This window comes from Zea mays, chromosome 3 (genome assembly GCF_902167145.1).
Source record: "Zea mays cultivar B73 chromosome 3, Zm-B73-REFERENCE-NAM-5.0, whole genome shotgun sequence".
Taxonomy (NCBI): Eukaryota; Viridiplantae; Streptophyta; class Magnoliopsida; order Poales; family Poaceae; genus Zea; species Zea mays.
The window spans coordinates 129,121,673-129,139,591 of NC_050098.1; the positions used below are offsets into that span (position 1 = coordinate 129,121,673).

General features: G+C 49.1%; 1 protein-coding gene across 1 annotated transcript; it reads right to left on the reverse strand.

The window, feature by feature from the left end:
- Positions 1 to 15,041: 15,041 nt before the first annotated feature.
- Positions 15,042 to 17,157, reverse strand: LOC541731 (transcription factor JAMYB). Its single transcript, XM_008676114.4, has 3 exons — positions 16,758 to 17,157; positions 16,509 to 16,638; positions 15,042 to 16,012 (listed from the first exon to the last, which is right to left on the reverse strand). Exons 1-3 carry the CDS (start codon positions 16,984 to 16,986, stop codon positions 15,397 to 15,399), a joined length of 975 nt encoding a protein of 324 aa, XP_008674336.1. The 5' UTR covers positions 16,987 to 17,157; the 3' UTR covers positions 15,042 to 15,396.
- Between the last annotated feature and the right edge of the window lie 762 nt (positions 17,158 to 17,919).

Consider the following 17,919-nt stretch of genomic DNA (forward strand, 5'->3'; position numbering starts at 1 on the left):
TGGCGATGTCCATCAGTTCGCTCACCTTGGTGGGAGTCTTGCGGCCCAGTTTGCTCACCAGGTCGCGGTAAGTGGTGCCGGCGAGGAACGCCCCGATGACATCCGAGTCGGTGATGTTGGGCAGCTCGGTGCGCTGCTTCGAAAACCGCCGGATGTATTCTCGCAGGGATTCCCCTGGCTGATGGCGGCAGCTTCGGAGAACCCAAGAGTTCCTAGGGCGCACGTACGTGCCCTTGAAGTTTCTAGCGAAAGCCTTGACCAGGTCATCCCAGTTGGAGATCTGCGCAGGAGGCAGATGCTCCAGCCAGGCTCGGGCGGTGTCGGAGAGAAACAGGGGGAGGTTGCGGATGATGAGGTTATCGTCGTCAGTTCCACCCAGCTGGCAGGCCAGCCGGTAGTCCGCAAGCCACAACTCCGGCCTTGTTTCCCCCGAGTACTTGGCGATGGTAGTCGGGGCCCGGAACCGGGTCGGGAGCGGCGCCCGTCGAATGGCCCAGCTGAAGGCTTGCGGACCTGGTGGTTCGGGCGAGGGGCTCCGATCCTCCTCGCTATCGTAGCGTCCCCCACGCCTGGGGTGGTAGCCTCGGCACACCTTCTCGTCTAGGCGGGCTCGACGGTAGCGGCGGTGGTGCTCGTTGCCGAGGCGACCCAGGGTTGTAGGCGTCGCGTCCCGCGTGCGCCCGATGAGGACCGAGGTCTCCCGCATGAGTCGGGAAGTCGTTGCGTGATGCTCCAGGGGGAACCCTTGCCTTCGGGAGGCAGAGCTTTCGGCCCGTCGGACCGCGGCATCCTCCAGGAGATTCTTGAGTTCTCCTTGGATACGCCGCCCCTCGGTGGTGGATGGCTCTGACATCGCTCAGAGTAGTATTGCCGCTGCAGCCAGATTCTGGCCGACCCCGCTGGAGGCCGGGGGCAGCCTTGCCCTGGCATCGTCAGCGATACAGCGCTGGACGTCCCGGGCCTGATGACGCGCTTCTCCGGTGAGTGCTCGGCCTGCCCACTTTTGCTCGATGTTTTGCCGGAGCTGCACAAGTTGCCCTGCGTCCTCGTCGAGCTTGGCCTGCATCTCGCAGATTTGCTCGAGCTGTGTGTCCTGACCCCCCGTAGGGACTGGGACCACAGCTAGCTCCCGCAGGATGTCAACGCGAGAAGCAGGCCCAGGGGGTCATCATCCTCCGGCATACCGAGGTGGTTGCCTTCGTCGTGACCCCCTAGATCGACGTGGAAACATTCGCGACTTGGGCCACAACCCTCGTCGTCAAGGCTGTGGCCATCATCGGAGCAATCGGAGAGGCAGTAGTCACATGCGGTCATGAAGTCTCGCTTGGCACTGGGATTACTGAGCCCGGAGAAATCCCAACCGGAGTCAGGACTGTCCTCTTCCTCGGAACCTGGGGGCTCATAGGTCGAGACGGCCGTGAGTCGGTCCCAAGATGACCACATATGGTACCCCGGAAGGTTTGGATATGCCTTTATGAAAGCGCTCACCGAAGTAGGGTCGCTTGGTGGGTCGAAGCTAAATCTAAAAGGCACATGGTGGAAAACGGACGGTACCTCTTGATCGATGGACGGTGACGAAGTCGCGTCGGGGACGGACTGCACCGTTATCTCATGTACGAGGCTAATGCCTAGCAAGCCCTTCGCGAGTGTGCTAGCGTCATCTGTCCGCTTGGGGTTGGCATGTTGCGGGGAAACGACATCCGTCGTTGTCTCAGGCGCGAGGACAACGCCCGACATGTCTCCCGCTGGGGCGTCAGTGTCGTCGACTCGCTCGATAGCCGTCGACGTGCCGCCTCCTGCCTGGCCATGGTTGCCCCGCCTCCTCCTCCTGCGGTGAGGAAGACGGCGGGACAAACCCGGATGCTGCTCTTCTACCACGGGGGAAGACGTCGTCGAGTTCGCCACCCCGGGCGAGCTAACGACCGTCGTTGTCGCTGTCGCGCTGCGGGGGGGGGGGGGGAGGAGTACCATGTCGTAGCTGCCGTCGAGGGACATGAACTCGAAACTCACGAAACGGAGCAGCGTCCCGGGCTAAAGAGGTTGCTAGAGACTACCCATCTGGAACTCAACGGGAAGTTGTTCGTCAACATGCAGCAGGCCCCTACCTGGCGCGCCAACTTTCGCGTTTCGACCCCGGGGGGTCCCTGGACCGACGAGTAAATTTGTCGCTGCGCGTCCCATCCTAGATGGGTTGGCGCGAGATGGAACACAAGGGGGAAAAACGCGGCTCGTGATATCCTGCGCCAGGGGGATGCGCTCGTAGTAGGGGTTACAAGCGCTTGAGAGAGAGAGACAGTGAGCCTGTTCGTCAGCCCGTTCTCCCGCGCGACCCTCCCGTATGAAGGCCCTGGACCTTCCTTTTATAGATGCCAGGAGAGGGTCCAGGTGTACAATGGGGGTGTAGCGATGCGCTAACGTGTCCAGCAGAGAGGTGCCTGAGCCCTGTGTACATGCCAACGTGGCTGTCGGAGAGGTGCTAGAGCCCTGTGTACGCGGTAACGTGGCCGTCGGAGGAGCGCCTGAGCCCTGTAGAAGCACAGCTGTCAGGGCTGCTGGGATCTTGCTGACGTCTCCTTGCTTCCGTAGGGGGCTGGGAACCACCGTCGTCATGGACGCACGCGGGGAGCCATCATTACTTGTTACCGGGGCGAGCCTGGATGGGACGGCAGTCTTGTTCCCCCATAGCCTGAGCTAGCTAGGGGTAGGGTAATGATGTATCCCCCGTGGCGCGGTCGGTCCGAGCCCGAGGTCGGGCGAGGCGGAGACTCCTCCTGAGGCTGAGGCCGGGGTCGGGCGAGGACGCGATTCCTCCCGAGGTCGAGGTTGAGGCCGAGCCCTGGGGTCGGGCGAGGCGGAGACCACCTTCCGAGGCCGAGGTTGAAGCCGAGCCCTAGGGTTGGGTGAGGTGGAGACCACCTTTCGAGGCTGAGGTGGGGGCCGAGCCCTGGGGTCGGGCGAGGCGGAGACCTCTTCCTGAGGCCGAGGCCCAAGGTCGGGCGAGGCGGAGCTTCCTGTTGCGCCTGAGGCTGCACTTAGCTGTTGTTAGCCTCACCCTGGCGGGTGGCACAACAGTCGGAGCGGGGCAAGCGGCGCTGTTTTCCTGTCAGGCCGGTCAGTGGAAGGGCGAAGTGACTGCGGTCACTTCAACCTTGCCGACTGAGGCACGTGTGTCAGGATAAGGTGTCTGGCGATCCTCGCATTGAATGCGCCTACGATGCGGTCGGTGGGTGAGGCGATTTGGCCAAGGTTGCTTCTCGACGAAGCCTGCCTGAGCTGGGCCTCGGGCTTGCCGAGGGTGTGCCCACTGCCTGAGGAGGCCCTCGGGCGAGACGTAACTTCGTCCAGGACTTCAGTTCCTACCCGAGGCTGGGCTCGGGCGAGGCGAGATTGCTCCCTTGAGTAGACGAAGCCTTGACCTGAATCATGCTCATGAGTCTTTGCGGCTCGTGCTGATGGTGGTTACCAGTCGTGTTTATGAGTGTTGGGGGTACCCCTAATTACAGTACCCGACAAACACTTCATTGAATATGAATTTCAGAGCACAAATGGTAGCTTTCCATCTAGAATTCGATGATTTTCAATGTTCTAGGAGTTATCGATTGAAGTTCCATGCATCTGGGATAGCCTATAGGACCTTGGTCGGGTGACCTCTGTGACAATGTAAGGCCCCTCCCAGGAAGGAGATAACTTGTGCTGCCCTTCTCTCGCTTGTATCCTTCAGAGCACCAAATCCCCAACTGAAAAGATTCTATAACGCACCTTGCTATCATGGTAACATCGTAGGGACTGCTGGTACCGTGCCAACTGAATCACGATATTGAGCCATTCTTCTTCTAGTGTGTCGATCTCTTCAAGACGGGTTGCTTCTCCTTCCGCTATGTCCTTGAACATGACCCTGGGTGCCCCAAACACAATGTCCGTAGGAAGCACTTCTTATGAACCATACACCATGAAGAAAGGGGAATTACCCTAGAGTGCTCGGCTGGGTTGGGTTCGGAGGCTCCAGACGAAATATGGGAGCTCCCTTATCCACTTCACAATGAGATTTTCACTCTTGCGAAAGACCTTTTTCTTTAATGCCTCCAGGATCATCATGTTTTCTCGCTCTACTTGACCATTTGCCCTTGGATGAACCACCGAAGAATATTTGACAAGGGTGCACTTCTGCTAACAGAAACCGTAAAACTCTGCACCCGTGAAGTTGGATACTAAGTTGGTGATAATGTTGTTTGGCACTCCGAACCGGAATATGATCTCCTGGATGAACTATGCTGCCTTGGATGCTGTTAGTGATGCAATCGGCTTGTACTCGATCCACTTTGTAAACTTGTAGATGGACACCAGTACATGCGTGTATCCCCCTGAGCTTTCTTGAATGGCCCAATCATGTCCAACCCCCAGCACATGCAAAGGACCAGGAAACCGGGATGGTTTGCAGTTGGTGAGCCAGCAAGTGTCGTTGCTTTGCTAGGAATTGACATGCTTCACACCTCTGAACTAGATGGGCTGCATCCTTATTTATCGTGGGCCAGTAGGACCCAGCTCTAAAAGATTTCCCAACTAACTTATCAATGTTGTTACACAATGGTTGATTAGCATACGAAGTTCTCTTTGGGGTTGCCTTAGCATTATTTAGGTTGGTGGTTGTGCTTTCCAATAGGATGATACGGTTCTAGACTCCCTCAATTGCCTCCTTGCTTACATTCAATACCATAGTAGTGGACACATAGGTGCAATGCCTAACTTTAAGAAGCAAGGTGGAAGCTTCGATTTGGTGATCGAGTATTCCACATATTGTTCCTCCCAATAGAAGAACTAACATATATGAAAGAACAAGAGGATGAAAGGTCAGATCTAACCTACCCAACAAATATGACAAAAGAATAGTAAGATGAACCACCAAATCTACCAACTTACATGCTTGAATATTGGACATTTGTAGAACCTCTCCCTAAAGCTATGGTTCTTGTATGAAACCTGACCAATCATCATATTGCTACAATGGCAACACTCCACCAATGGAAGGTTCCCCAGAGCATCCCTATATGCAGTGAGAGGGGGCACATCCGATAGTGTCATTGCTGGGTTAGAGCATGATGCCATGCTCGTGTTCTGTGTGGCACCTAGTGCTAGGGTCTAAGAAGAGAAGGCAGATGGACTGGAGAGGAACACGAGAAAGGAGGAAGAGGGCACTGGGATGGAGAGGGTGACCGACCAGGGGTGACTAGGCAGATTAATGTAGCTCAGTAGCTGGGCGAGTGAAAAGATGCTCTCTCTCTCTCCAATTCGAGCAAAAACAAGATTTTAATGAGAACAGTAATATATAAAAAAGATTTCATTTTTATAACGGCACACAGTCAAAATTTGAGTTGGCAGTGTGTTGCAGCCAATTACACGATTATTCAGTGTCCCATGCTGAAATTTCCAAAAAGTTACTTTTCATCTAGTAAATGGGGACTCTGTCACTCGAGTCAGAAACTTACAAGAACCGAGAGGAGACATACCCTTTCTTTTCACTAGATCGAGAAGGTAACAAACGAGCCTCTCTAGTGATAGCTGAAAGGGAATTAGGCTTACACCTAGTCCCTAAATAATTTTGGTGATTGAATTGCCCAACACAAATAATTGGACTAACTAGTTTGCTCTAGTGTATAAGTTATACAGGTGCCAAAGGTTCACACTTAGCCAATAAAAAGACCAAGTATTGGGTTCAACAAAAGAGCAAAGGGACAACCAAAGGCACCTCTGGTCTGGCGCACCGGACTGTCCGGTGTGCCACCGGACATGTCCGGTGCACCAGAGGACTCCAGAGCAAACTTGTCACCTTCGGGAATTTTCAGAGGCAACTCCGCTATAATTCACCGGACTGTCCGGTGTACACCGGACAGTGTCCGGTGCTCCAAGGAAGAGTGGCCTCAGGAACTCACCAGCTTCGGGAAACTGCAACGGCTGCTTCGCTATAATTCACCGGACATGTCCGGTGTACACCAGACTGTCCGGTGTAACAGCGGGGCAACGACTATTTCGGCGCCAACGGCTACCTGCAGCGCATTAATTGCGCGCCAGCGCGCGCAGAAGTCAGGCGTGCCCATACTGGCGCACCGGACACTCTACAGTAGATGTCCGGTGCGTCACCGGACATCCAGGCGGGCCCAGAAGTCAGAGCTCCAACGGTCAGAACCCAACGGCTTTGGTGACGTGGCTGGCGCACCGGACATGTCTGGTGTGCACCGGACTGTCCGGTGCACCATGCGACAGACAGCCCCACCAAACGGCTAGTTTGGTGGTTGGGGCTATAAATACCCCCAACCACCCACCATTCATGGCATCCAAGTTTTCCACTTCTCAACCACTTACAAGAGCTAGGCATTCAATTCTAGACACACCAAAGAGATCAAATCCTCTCCAATTCCACACAAGGCTTTAGTGATTAGCGAGAGAGATTTGCCGTGTTCTTTTGAGCTCTTGCGCTTGGATTGCTTCTTTTCTTTCTCACTTGTTCTTGTGATCAAAACTCCATTGTAATCAAGGCAAGAGGCACCAATTGTGTGGTGGCCCTTGCGGGGAAGTTTTGTTCCTGGTTTTGATTTGAGAAGAGAAGCTCACTCGGTCCGAGGGATCGTTTGAGAGAGGGAAGGGTTGAAAGAGACCCGGCCTTTGTGGCCTCCTCAACGGGGAGTAGGTTTGCGAGAACCGAACCTCGGTAAAACAAATATGCATGTCACACTTTTCATTTGCTTGCGATTTGTTTTGCACCCTCTCTCACGGACTCGTTTTATTTCTAACGCTAACCCGACTTGTAGTTGTGATTAATTTTGTAAATTTCAGTTTCGCCCTATTCACCCCCCTCTAGGCGACTATCAATTGGTATCAGAACCCGGTGCTTCATTAGAGCCTAACCGCTTAAAGTGATGTCGGGAGATCACGCCAAGAAGGAGATGGAGACCGGCGAAAAGCCCACTACAAGCCACGGGAGCACTTCTTCGGAAGAGTCCCGCACCAAGAGGAAGGAGAAGAAGAAGGACTCCTCCAAAGGGAAGGAGAAGAAATCTTCTTCACACCACAAAGAGAAGAAGGAGAAATCTTCTTCCCACAAGTCGCATCGGAGTGGGGACAAGAAAAAGAGGATGAGGAAGGTGGTCTACTACGAGACCGATTCTTCATCGGCATCCACCTCCGGCTCCGACGCGGCGTCCGTCACTTCTAAGCGCCAAGAGCGTAAGAAGTATAGTAAGATTCCCCTAGGGATGGAAACTATGATGAGGATGAAGTAGCCCAAATCGAGCACTTCAACTCCCAAGCCACAACCATACTCCTCGCCTCTCTAAGTAGAGAGGAATATAACAAGGTGCAAGGGTTGAAGAATGCGAAGGAGATTTGGGATCTACTCAAGACCGCGCACGAGGGTGATGAACTCACCAAAATCACCAAGCGGGAAACGATCGAGGGGGAGCTCGGTCGCTTCCGTCTTCGCCAAGGGGAGGAGCCACAAGATATGTACAACCGACTCAAAACCTTGGTGAACCAAGTGCGCAACCTCGGGAGCAAGAAATGGGATGACCACAAGGTGGTTAAGGTTATTCTTAGATCACTCATCTTCCTTAACCCCACTCAAGTTCAATTAATTCGTGGTAATCCTAGATACACACTAATGACTCCCGAGGAAGTTATCGGGAATTTTGTGAGCTTTGAATGTATGATCAAGGGCTCAAAGAAGATCAACGAGCTTGATGATCCCTCCACATCCGAAGCACAACCGGTGGCATTCAAGGCGACGGAGGAGAAGAAGGAAGAGTCTACACCAAGTAGACAACCAATCGACGCTTCAAAGCTCAACAACGAGGAGATGGCTTTAATCATCAAAAGCTTTCGCCAAATCCTCAAGCAACGGAAGGGGAAGGATTACAAATCCCATTCCAAGAAGGTTTGCTACAAGTGTGGTAAGCCCGGTCACTTTATAGCTAAATGTCCATTATCAAGTGACAGTGACAGGGATAACGACAAGAAGGGCAAGAGGAGAGAAAAGAAGAGGTACCACAAAAAGAGGGGCGGCGATGCCCGCGTATGCCGCGAGTGGGACTCTGACGAGAGCTCCACCGACTCCTCCGACGACGAGGACGCCGCCAACATCGCCGTCACCAAGGGACTCCTCTTCCCCAACGTCGGCCACAAGTGCCTCATGGCAAAGGACGACAAAAGGAAGAAGGTTAAATCTAAATCCTCCACTAAATATGAGTCCTCTAGTGATGATAATGCTGGTGATGAGGAAGATAATTTGCGTACCCTTTTTGCCAACCTTAAAATGGAACAAAAGGAAAAATTAAATGAATTAATTAGTGCCATCCATGAGAAGGATGATCTCTTGGACTCCCAAGAGGACTTCCTAATCAAGGAAAATAAAAAACATGTTAAGGTTAAAATGCTTATGCTCTAGAGGTAGAAAAATGTGAGAAATTAACTAGTGAGCTAAGCACATGCCATGACACTATTGCCAACCTTAGAAATGAAAATGCTAGTTTGATAGCTAAGGTTGATTCTCATATTTGTAATGTTTCAACTTCCAATCCAAGAGATGATAATGTTGATTTACTTGCTAGGATTGATGAGTTGAATGTTTCTCTTGCTAGCCTTAGAATTGAGAATGAAAAATTGCTTACTAAGGCTAAAGATTTTGATGTTTGCAATGCTACTATTTCCGACCTTAGAACTAAGAATGATATATTGCATGCTAGGGTTGTAGAATTAAAATCTTGCAAAACCTCTACATCTACCGTTGAGCACACTTCCATTTGTACTAGATGTAGAGATGTTGATGTTAATGCTATTCATGATCACATGGCTTTAATTAAACAACAAAATGATCATATAGCAAAACTAGATGCTAAAATTGTCGAGCATAACTTAGAGAATGAAAAATTTAAATTTGCTTGTAGTATGCTTTATAATGGGAGACGCCCTGGCATCAAGGATGGCATTGGCTTCCAAAGGGGAGACAATGTCAAACTTAATGCCTCTCCAAAGAAATTGTTCAACTTTGTTAAAGGCAAGGCTCCCATGCCTCAGGATAACGAGGGTTATATTTTATACCCTGCAGGTTATCCCGAGAGCAAAATTAGGAGAATTCATTCTAGGAAGTCTCACTCTGGCCCAAATCATGCTTTTATGTATAAGGGTGAGACGTCTAGTTCTAGGCAACCAACCCGTGCTAAGTTGCCTAAAAGGAGAACTCCTAATACAACAAATGATCATGACATTTCATTCAAAACTTTTGATGCATCATATGTTTTAACTAACAAATCCGGCAAGATAGTTGCCAAGTTTGTTGGGGGCAAACACAAGGGCTCCAAGACTTGTGTTTGGGTACCCAAAGTTCTTGTTTCTAATGCCAAAGGACCCAAAACCGTTTGGGTACCTAAAGTCAAGAACTAAACCTGTTTTGTAGGTTTATGCATCCGGGGGCTCAAGTTGGATCATCGATAGCGGGTGCACAAACCACATGACTGGGGAGAAGAAAATGTTCTCCTCCTACGAGAAAAACCAAGATCTCCAACGAGCTATCACATTCGGGGATGGAAATCAAGGTTTGGTCAAAGGTTTGGGTAAAATAGCTATATCCCCTGACCATTCCATTTCCAATGTTTTTCTTGTTGATTCATTAGATTACAATTTGCTTTCTGTATCTCAATTATGCAAAATGGGTTACAACTGTCTTTTCACTGATATAGGTGTCACTGTCTTTAGAAGAAGTGATGATTCAATAGCATTTAAGGGTGTGTTAGAGGGTCAGCTATACTTAGTAGATTTTGATAGAGCTGAACTTGACACATGCTTAATTGCTAAGACTAACATGGGTTGGCTCTGGCACCGCCGACTAGCCCATGTTGGGATGAAGAATCTTCATAAGCTTCTAAAGGGAGAGCACATTTTAGGACTAACCAATGTTCATTTTGAGAAAGACATGGTTTGTAGCGCATGCCAAGCAGGAAAGCAAGTTGGTGCCCATCATCCACACAAGAACATCATGACGACCAACAGGCCGCTTGAGCTACTCCACATGGATCTATTCGGCCCGATAGCTTACATAAGCATCGGCGGGAGTAAGTATTGTCTTGTAATAGTGGATGATTATTCTCGCTTCACTTGGGTGTTCTTTTTGCAGGAAAAATCTCAAACCCAAGAAACTTTAAAAGGATTCTTGAGATGGGCTCAAAATGAGTTCGGCTTAAGGATCAAGAAAATAAGAAGCGACAACGGGACAAAGTTCAAGAACTCTCAAATCGAAGGCTTCCTTGAGGAGGAGGGCATCAAGCATGAGTTCTCTTCTCCCTACACGCCACAACAAAATGGTGTAGTGGAGAGGAAGAATCGAACTCTATTGGACATGGCAAGGACCATGCTTGATGAGTACAAGACTTCGGATCGGTTTTGGGCCGAGGCAGTCAACACCGCCTGCTACGCCATCAACCGGTTATATCTACACCGAATCCTCAAGAAGACATCTTATGAACTCCTAACCGGTAAAAAGCCCAATATTTCATATTTTAGAGTCGTTGGTAGCAAATGTTTTATTCTTGTTAAAAGAAGTAGAAAATCTAAATTTGCTCCTAAGACTGTAGAAGGCTTTTTACTAGGATATGATTTAAACACAAGGGCATATAGAGTCTTTAACAAGTCCACTGGACAAGTTGAAGTTTCTTGTGACGTTGTGTTTGATGAGACTAACGGCTCTCAAGTAGAGCAAGTTGATCTTTATGAGATAGGTAATGAAGAGGCTCCATGCATCGCACTAAGGAACATGTCCATTGGGGATGTGTGTCCTAAGGAATCCGAAGAGCCTCCAAATGCACAAGATCAACCGTCCTCCTCCATGCAAGCATCTCCACCAACTCAAAATGAGGATGAAGCTCAAGTTGATGAAATAGAAGATCAAGCAAATGAACCACCTCAAGATGACGGCAATGATCAAGGGGGAGATGCAAATGATCAAGACAAGGAGGATGAAGAACAAAGACCGCCACACCCAAGAGTCCACCAAGCAATCCAACGAGATCACCCCGTCGACACCATCCTCGGCGACATTCATAAGGGGGTAACCACTCGATCTCGCGTTGCACATTTTTGTGAGCATTACTCTTTTGTTTCCTCTATTGAACCCCACAGGGTAGAGGAAGCACTCCAAGATTCGGATTGGGTGGTGGCAATGGAAGAGGAGCTCAACAACTTCACTAGGAATAAGGTATGGCATTTAGTTCCACGTCCTAATCAAAATGTTGTAGGAACCAAATGGGTTTTCCGCAACAAGCAAGATGAGCATGGTGTGGTGACAAGGAACAAAGCCCGACTTGTGGCCAAGGGATACTCCCAAGTCGATGGTTTGGATTTCGGTGAAACCTATGCACCCGTAGCTAGGCTTGAGTCAATTCGCATATTATTAGCCTATGCTACTTACCATGGCTTCAAGCTTTACCAAATGGACGTGAAAAGTGCCTTCCTCAATGGACCAATCAAGGAAGAGGTCTATGTTGAGCAACCTCCCGGCTTTGAAGATAGTGAGTACCCTAACCATGTCTATAGGCTCTCTAAGGCGCTTTATGGGCTCAAGCAAGCCCCAAGAGCATGGTATGAATGCCTAAGAGATTTCCTTATAGCTAATGGCTTCAAAGTCGGCAAGGCCGATCCTACTTTATTCACTAAAACTCTTGACAATGATTTGTTTGTATGCCAAATTTATGTTGATGATATTATATTTGGGTCTACTAACGAATCTACATGTGAAGAATTTAGTAGGATCATGACACAAAAATTCGAGATGTCAATGATGGGGGAGTTGCAGTATTTTCTAGGATTCCAAGTTAAACAACTCCAAGAAGGCACCTTCATTAGCCAAACGAAGTATACTCAAGATATTCTAAGCAAGTTTGGAATGAAGGATGCCAAACCCATCAAGACACCCATGGGAACCAATGGGCATCTCGACCTCGACGAGGGAGGTAAATCCGTCGATCAAAAGGTATACCGGTCGATGATAGGTTCATTACTCTATTTATGTGCATCTCGACCGGACATTATGCTTTCCGTTTGCATGTGTGCAAGATTCCAATCCGACCCTAAGGAATCTCACCTTACGGCCGTAAAACGAATCTTGAGATATTTGGCTTACACTCCTAAGTTTGGGCTTTGGTACCCTCGGGGATCCACATTTGATTTGATTGGTTATTCGGATGCCGATTGGGCGGGGTGTAAGATTAATAGAAAGAGCACACCGGGGACTTGCTAGTTCTTGGGAAGATCCTTGGTGTCTTGGGCTTCAAAGAAGCAAAATTCAGTCGCTCTTTCCACCGCCGAAGCCGAGTACATTGCCGCAGGCCATTGTTGCGCGCAATTGCTTTGGATGAGGCAAACCCTGCGGGACTACGGTTACAAATTAACCAAAGTCCCTTTGCTATGTGATAATGAGAGTGCAATCAAGATGGCGGATAATCCCGTCGAGCATAGCCGCACTAAACACATAGCCATTCGGTATCATTTTCTTAGGGATCACCAAAAAAAGGGAGATATCGAGATTTCTTACATTAGCACTAAAGATCAATTAGCCGATATCTTTACCAAGCCTCTTGATGAACAAACTTTTACCAAACTTAGGCATGAGCTCAATATTCTTGATTCGCGCAACTTCTTTTGTTAATTTGCACACATAGCACATTTACATACCTTTGATCATGTCTCTTTCATATGCTATGACTAATGTGTTTTCAAGTGTATTTCAAACCAAGTCATAGGTATATTGAAAGGGAATTGGAGTCTTCGGCAAAGACAAAGGCTTCCACTCCGTAACTCATCCTTCGCCGTCACTCCAGGCATCTCTCCATTTTTGGGAGACAGCATGAGCACCAAGCAAAAGGACTCCATCTTTGGTATAATCTTCACTCATTTATTTATGTCCAAAGAGGGAGAAAGTTCTAATAAGGGCTCTAATGATTCCGCTTTTGTCGATTCATGCCAAAGGGGGAGAAAGTATGAGCCCAAAGCAAAAGGACCGCACCACCACCAATTTCAAAAACTTAGTTTTTCAAAGAGTATTTTCAATTGGTATCTTATTGTGTTCAAAAGGGGGAGAAAGTAGTATTTCAAAAAGGATATATCAAAACCCTCTTGAACACTAAGAGGCGGATCTCATTTAGAGGGAGTTTTGTTTAGTCAAAGGAAAAGCATTTGAAACAGGGAGAGAAAATTTCAAATCTTGAAAATGCTTTGCAAAATCTTATCCAATTACCTTTGACTATTTGCAAAAGAACCTTGAAAAGGATTTACAAAAGAATTTCCAAAAACAAAACATGTGGTGCAAGCGTGGTCCAAAATGTTAAAAACAAAGAAACAATCCATGCATATCTTGTAAGTATTTATATTGGCTCAATTCCAAGCAACCTTTGCACTTACATTATGCAAACTAGTTCAATTATGCACCTGTATATTTGCTTTGGTTTGTGTTGGCATCAATCACCAAAAAGGGGGAGATTGAAAGGGAATTAGGCTTACACCTAGTCCCTAAATAATTTTGGTGATTGAATTGCCCAACACAAATAATTGGACTAACTAGTTTGCTCTAGTGTATAAGTTATACAGGTGCCAAAGGTTCACACTTAGCCAATAAAAAGACCAAGTATTGGGTTCAACAAAAGAGCAAAGGGACAACCAAAGGCACCTCTGGTCTGGCGCACCGGACATGTCCGGTGCACCAGAGGACTCCAGAGCAAACTTGTCGCCTTCGGGAATTTTCAGAGGCAACTCCACTATAATTCACCGGACTGTCCGGTGTACACCGGACAGTGTCCGGTGCTCCAAGGAAGAGTGGCCTCAGGAACTCGCCAGCTTCGGGAAACTGCAACGGCTGCTCCGCTATAATTCACCGGACATGTCCGGTGTACACCGGACTGTCCGGTGTAACAGCGGGGCAACGGCTATTTCGGCGCCAACGGCTACCTGCAGCGCATTAATTGCGCGCCAGCGCGCGCAGAAGTCAAGCGTGCCCATACTGGCGCACCGGACACTCTACAGTAGATGTCCGGTGCGTCACCGGACATCCAGGCGAGCCCAGAAGTCAGAGCTCCAACAGTCAGAACCCAACGGCTTTGGTGACGTGGCTGGCGCACCGGACATGTCCGGTGTGCACCGGACTGTCCGGTGCACCATGCGACAGACAGCCCCACCAAACGGCTAGTTTGGTGGTTGGGGCTATAAATACCCCCAACCACCCACCATTCATGGCATCCAAGTTTTTCACTTCTCAACCACTTACAAGAGCTAGGCATTCAATTCTAGACACACCAAAGAGATCAAATCCTCTCCAATTCCACACAAGGCTTTAGTGATTAGCGAGAGAGATTTGCCGTGTTCTTTTGAGCTCTTGCGCTTGGATTGCTTCTTTTCTTTCTCACTTGTTCTTGTGATCAAAACTCCATTGTAATCAAGGCAAGAGGCACCAATTGTGTGGTGGCCCTTGCGGGGAAGTTTTGTTCCTGGTTTTGATTTGAGAAGAGAAGCTCACTCGGTCCGAGGGATCGTTTGAGAGAGGGAAGGGTTGAAAGAGACCCGGCCTTTGTGGCCTCCTCAACAGGGAGTAGGTTTGCGAGAACCGAACCTCGGTAAAACAAATCCGCGTGTCACACTTTTCATTTGCTTGCGATTTGTTTTGCACCCTCTCTCACGGACTCGTTTTATTTCTAACGCTAACCCGGCTTGTAGTTGTGATTAATTTTGTAAATTTCAGTTTCGCCCTATTCACCCCCCTCTAGGCGACTATCAATAGCGCTACATATATACTCCCTCCGTCCGCATGCATTAGTTAGTCATTTTGGATTTGTCCGAAGTCAAGTTATTTAAACTTTCTCTCTAGTGACAGCGCTACATATATACTTCAAAAGAATTATATATTATGGTATTTCAAGTCATGATGAATTTAATAACTTTATTTTGATGTTGTAAAATTTTGTAAAACATCTGATATAACTAGTCAAAGTTAATAGTAATTAACAAAGAACAAACCTAAAATGACTAACTCACGTGTAAGGAGGAAGTACTTCAATACTTGTACGTACATTGCACACGCACACACAAATATTTGTTTCGACTTGCATAAACAATACCCTCCTTTTCCAACCTCTATAAGAATGAACCTTAAGAGGCGAAATAAAAAAAACGAGGAAAAAAATAAAAATGCTATACAACTTTAGTATACCGTATAGTATCTTTGGAGTTAGAGTATATATAGATCGATAGAGAGAGGGAGAGATCGAGAATTATATATGACAACCTCATGTTCTATCTACTGTCAACATCACTAGTCGTATACATTTCCGCTAGCTCTTCGTTGGATGCGTGTGGAAAACGCAAAATTGCTCATTGCATCTTCCAAATTTCCTCCAAGGCCCAAAGGTTACCAGTAATAATGCTGTCGGAGAAACCTTGCACCCATCCACTGAGCTCCGGGTCCTCAAACTGGCCGGCACCACCGGCAGCGGCCTGCACCGACGACGACAGACCATGACCAGACGACGACGGCCACAGCCCTTGGTCGTTGGCCTCCTGCGCCTGCGCCGCCGCCCAGCCGCCGCCGCTCATCACCAGCTGCATGTCGTCGCCGGCGCGCAGGCTCGCGAGGAGGCCACCGTCCTCGTACGAGTACGGCTCCGACGCGAGCGAGTCGGACGACGACGACGCCATAGCAGCGGCCACGCCCGCCGCCAGAGCGTGCTGGACGTGGTCGACGTCGCCGCCGGCGAGCAGGCCGTCGATGTTGCCTGCTGCGGCGGCTTGGTGTTGGTGGTATTCGTCGTCAGCGGTAGCGGTGGCGTCGACGAGGTGCGGCATCCAGAGGTAGCGCATGGCGTCCTTGAAGCGCTTGCTGCTGGCGTCGCAGTTGAGCTGCTTGGCGTGCTTCTGCACCCGCGTCCTCCAGTAGTTCTTGATCTCGTTGTCCGTCCTCCCCGGCAGGTGCTGCGCTATCTTCGACCACCTGGCATGCGAAATGGCAGGAGGATGCAAGTGCAGTTAGAGGGAAGTGAACGCGACGCGTGTGTGTGTGTGTGTGGGATGGAATAGTTGGAACAACTTTTCTAGCCTAAAAGCTAGCTAGCATCTACTCGGCCGGATCGGAGTCGTGGAGAGAAGAGAAAGCAGAGGCGACTTGCTTGTACAGGCTGAACTGTGCGTCGTGTCAGTCATGCGCACCGAGGACGACGACGATGACTCCACGTCTACGGGGTACGTATATGCATCGTAGCGGTGCCGTGCACGTGCGTACGTACAAATACGGGTCGGCGACAGGTGCATGTACGTGGCCGGTCACTGAGCACTAGTAACATGTACTACTGGCGACCACGACCAAAAGCTGGCGTGTTCAGCCGGGATGCCACTGCCTACCGTGCGTACGTCCACACGATTTCCACTCTAAGAATGAACACGTACGGTGATTATATTGTGTTTGTGTAGGATCGATCTTGAGTAGTTACCGGTTGCCCCAGCGGGTGTGGAGGTCGAGGATGAGCAGCTGCTCGTCGGCGGTGAAGTTGCCGCGCTTCACGTCGGGCCGGAGGTAGTTGAGCCACCGCAGCCGGCAGCTCTTGCCCGTGCGCTTCAGGCCTGCATGACGCATGATCGGTCATATATATATGGACAATTAGAGGTGACGATCGATGCATGCATGCATGCTGGCCGGCAGCCTGCTCGACCGATCTTATCAGTTAGTTATTACTACATACCGGCGGCGCGGGCGAGGGAGTTCCAGCGGCCCTCGCCGTTGTCGGCGATGTAGTTGACGAGGATGTGGTCCTCGTCCACGGTCCACGGGCCACGCCGGAGCTCCGGCTTCTCGGCCGCCTCCTCCTCCTCCTCCTGCGGCGCTGCTCCTCCCTGCCGGCGGCGGCCGTGCTCCTCGTCCACCTGAACGGGAACAACACCGCCGCCGCCCCTGCTCTGTGTTGCGGCCATGCTAACTGTTGTTGTAGATTGTTAACCGTCTAAAACAGGAACTGGTTGGTTGTGAGGCCGGGATGAGCTGAGAGCTAGCTTAATCGACAGGTTGTTGGTTGGGGAGAGAGAGATAGAGAGGAGGAGGAGGAGATCTAGAGAAGATGACCAGCTAGTGGGAGACGGATGGCAATTTCCAAGTCCTTTTATAGCCTAGACTAGGCAAGATGCGAGGGGAGTGAATGAGAGAGAGAGGTGAGTAAAGCACGTGAGGGAATTCAGTTACACGCTAGTGGCTATTCTGAGAACTCGAATCTCTCCTCTACGATCGAGAGCAAATTAGTTCATTTCTCTCCCGATCCCCTCCAATTCTAAAGTATATTTGAGTTTCTAAACTAGTCTGGAAAGTTTGAAAGTATTTTTAACTTTCATTAGGGTTTGTTCGGTTCACCATTAATCCATGTGAATTAGATGATATTGAGTCGGTTTAAATCCATAGCAAGTAAAAATTCATCCCAATCCATTCTAATACACTCAAATCTATGTAGAATTGGAATAACCGAAGAAGACCTTAGGGATCGGAGCTATTTGAGACGAGGAAGAGCGGTGGAAGCGCATGATTGCTCGATGTCACTAGATTCACTCTGAAAGAGTACTAGTAATGTTGATTGGCAATGCAAGATATATATATTTAGTGGGTGTTTGATTTATAGAGACTAATTTTTAGTCTATCTATTTTATTCCATTTTAGTTCATAATTTACTAAATACGGAAATTTAAATAGATTTTTAGTTTTGGTATTTGACAATTTAGAGACTAAAATCACTAGTACACAGAAGCTCTATAGTGACGGTTGTGAACCTATTTTCACTGGCGTTTCTTAGAACTGTCAGTGCTATGAACCAGTAGAAATCATCATTTTTACAGGTGGGTAACTGAGAATCGCCAGTGGAA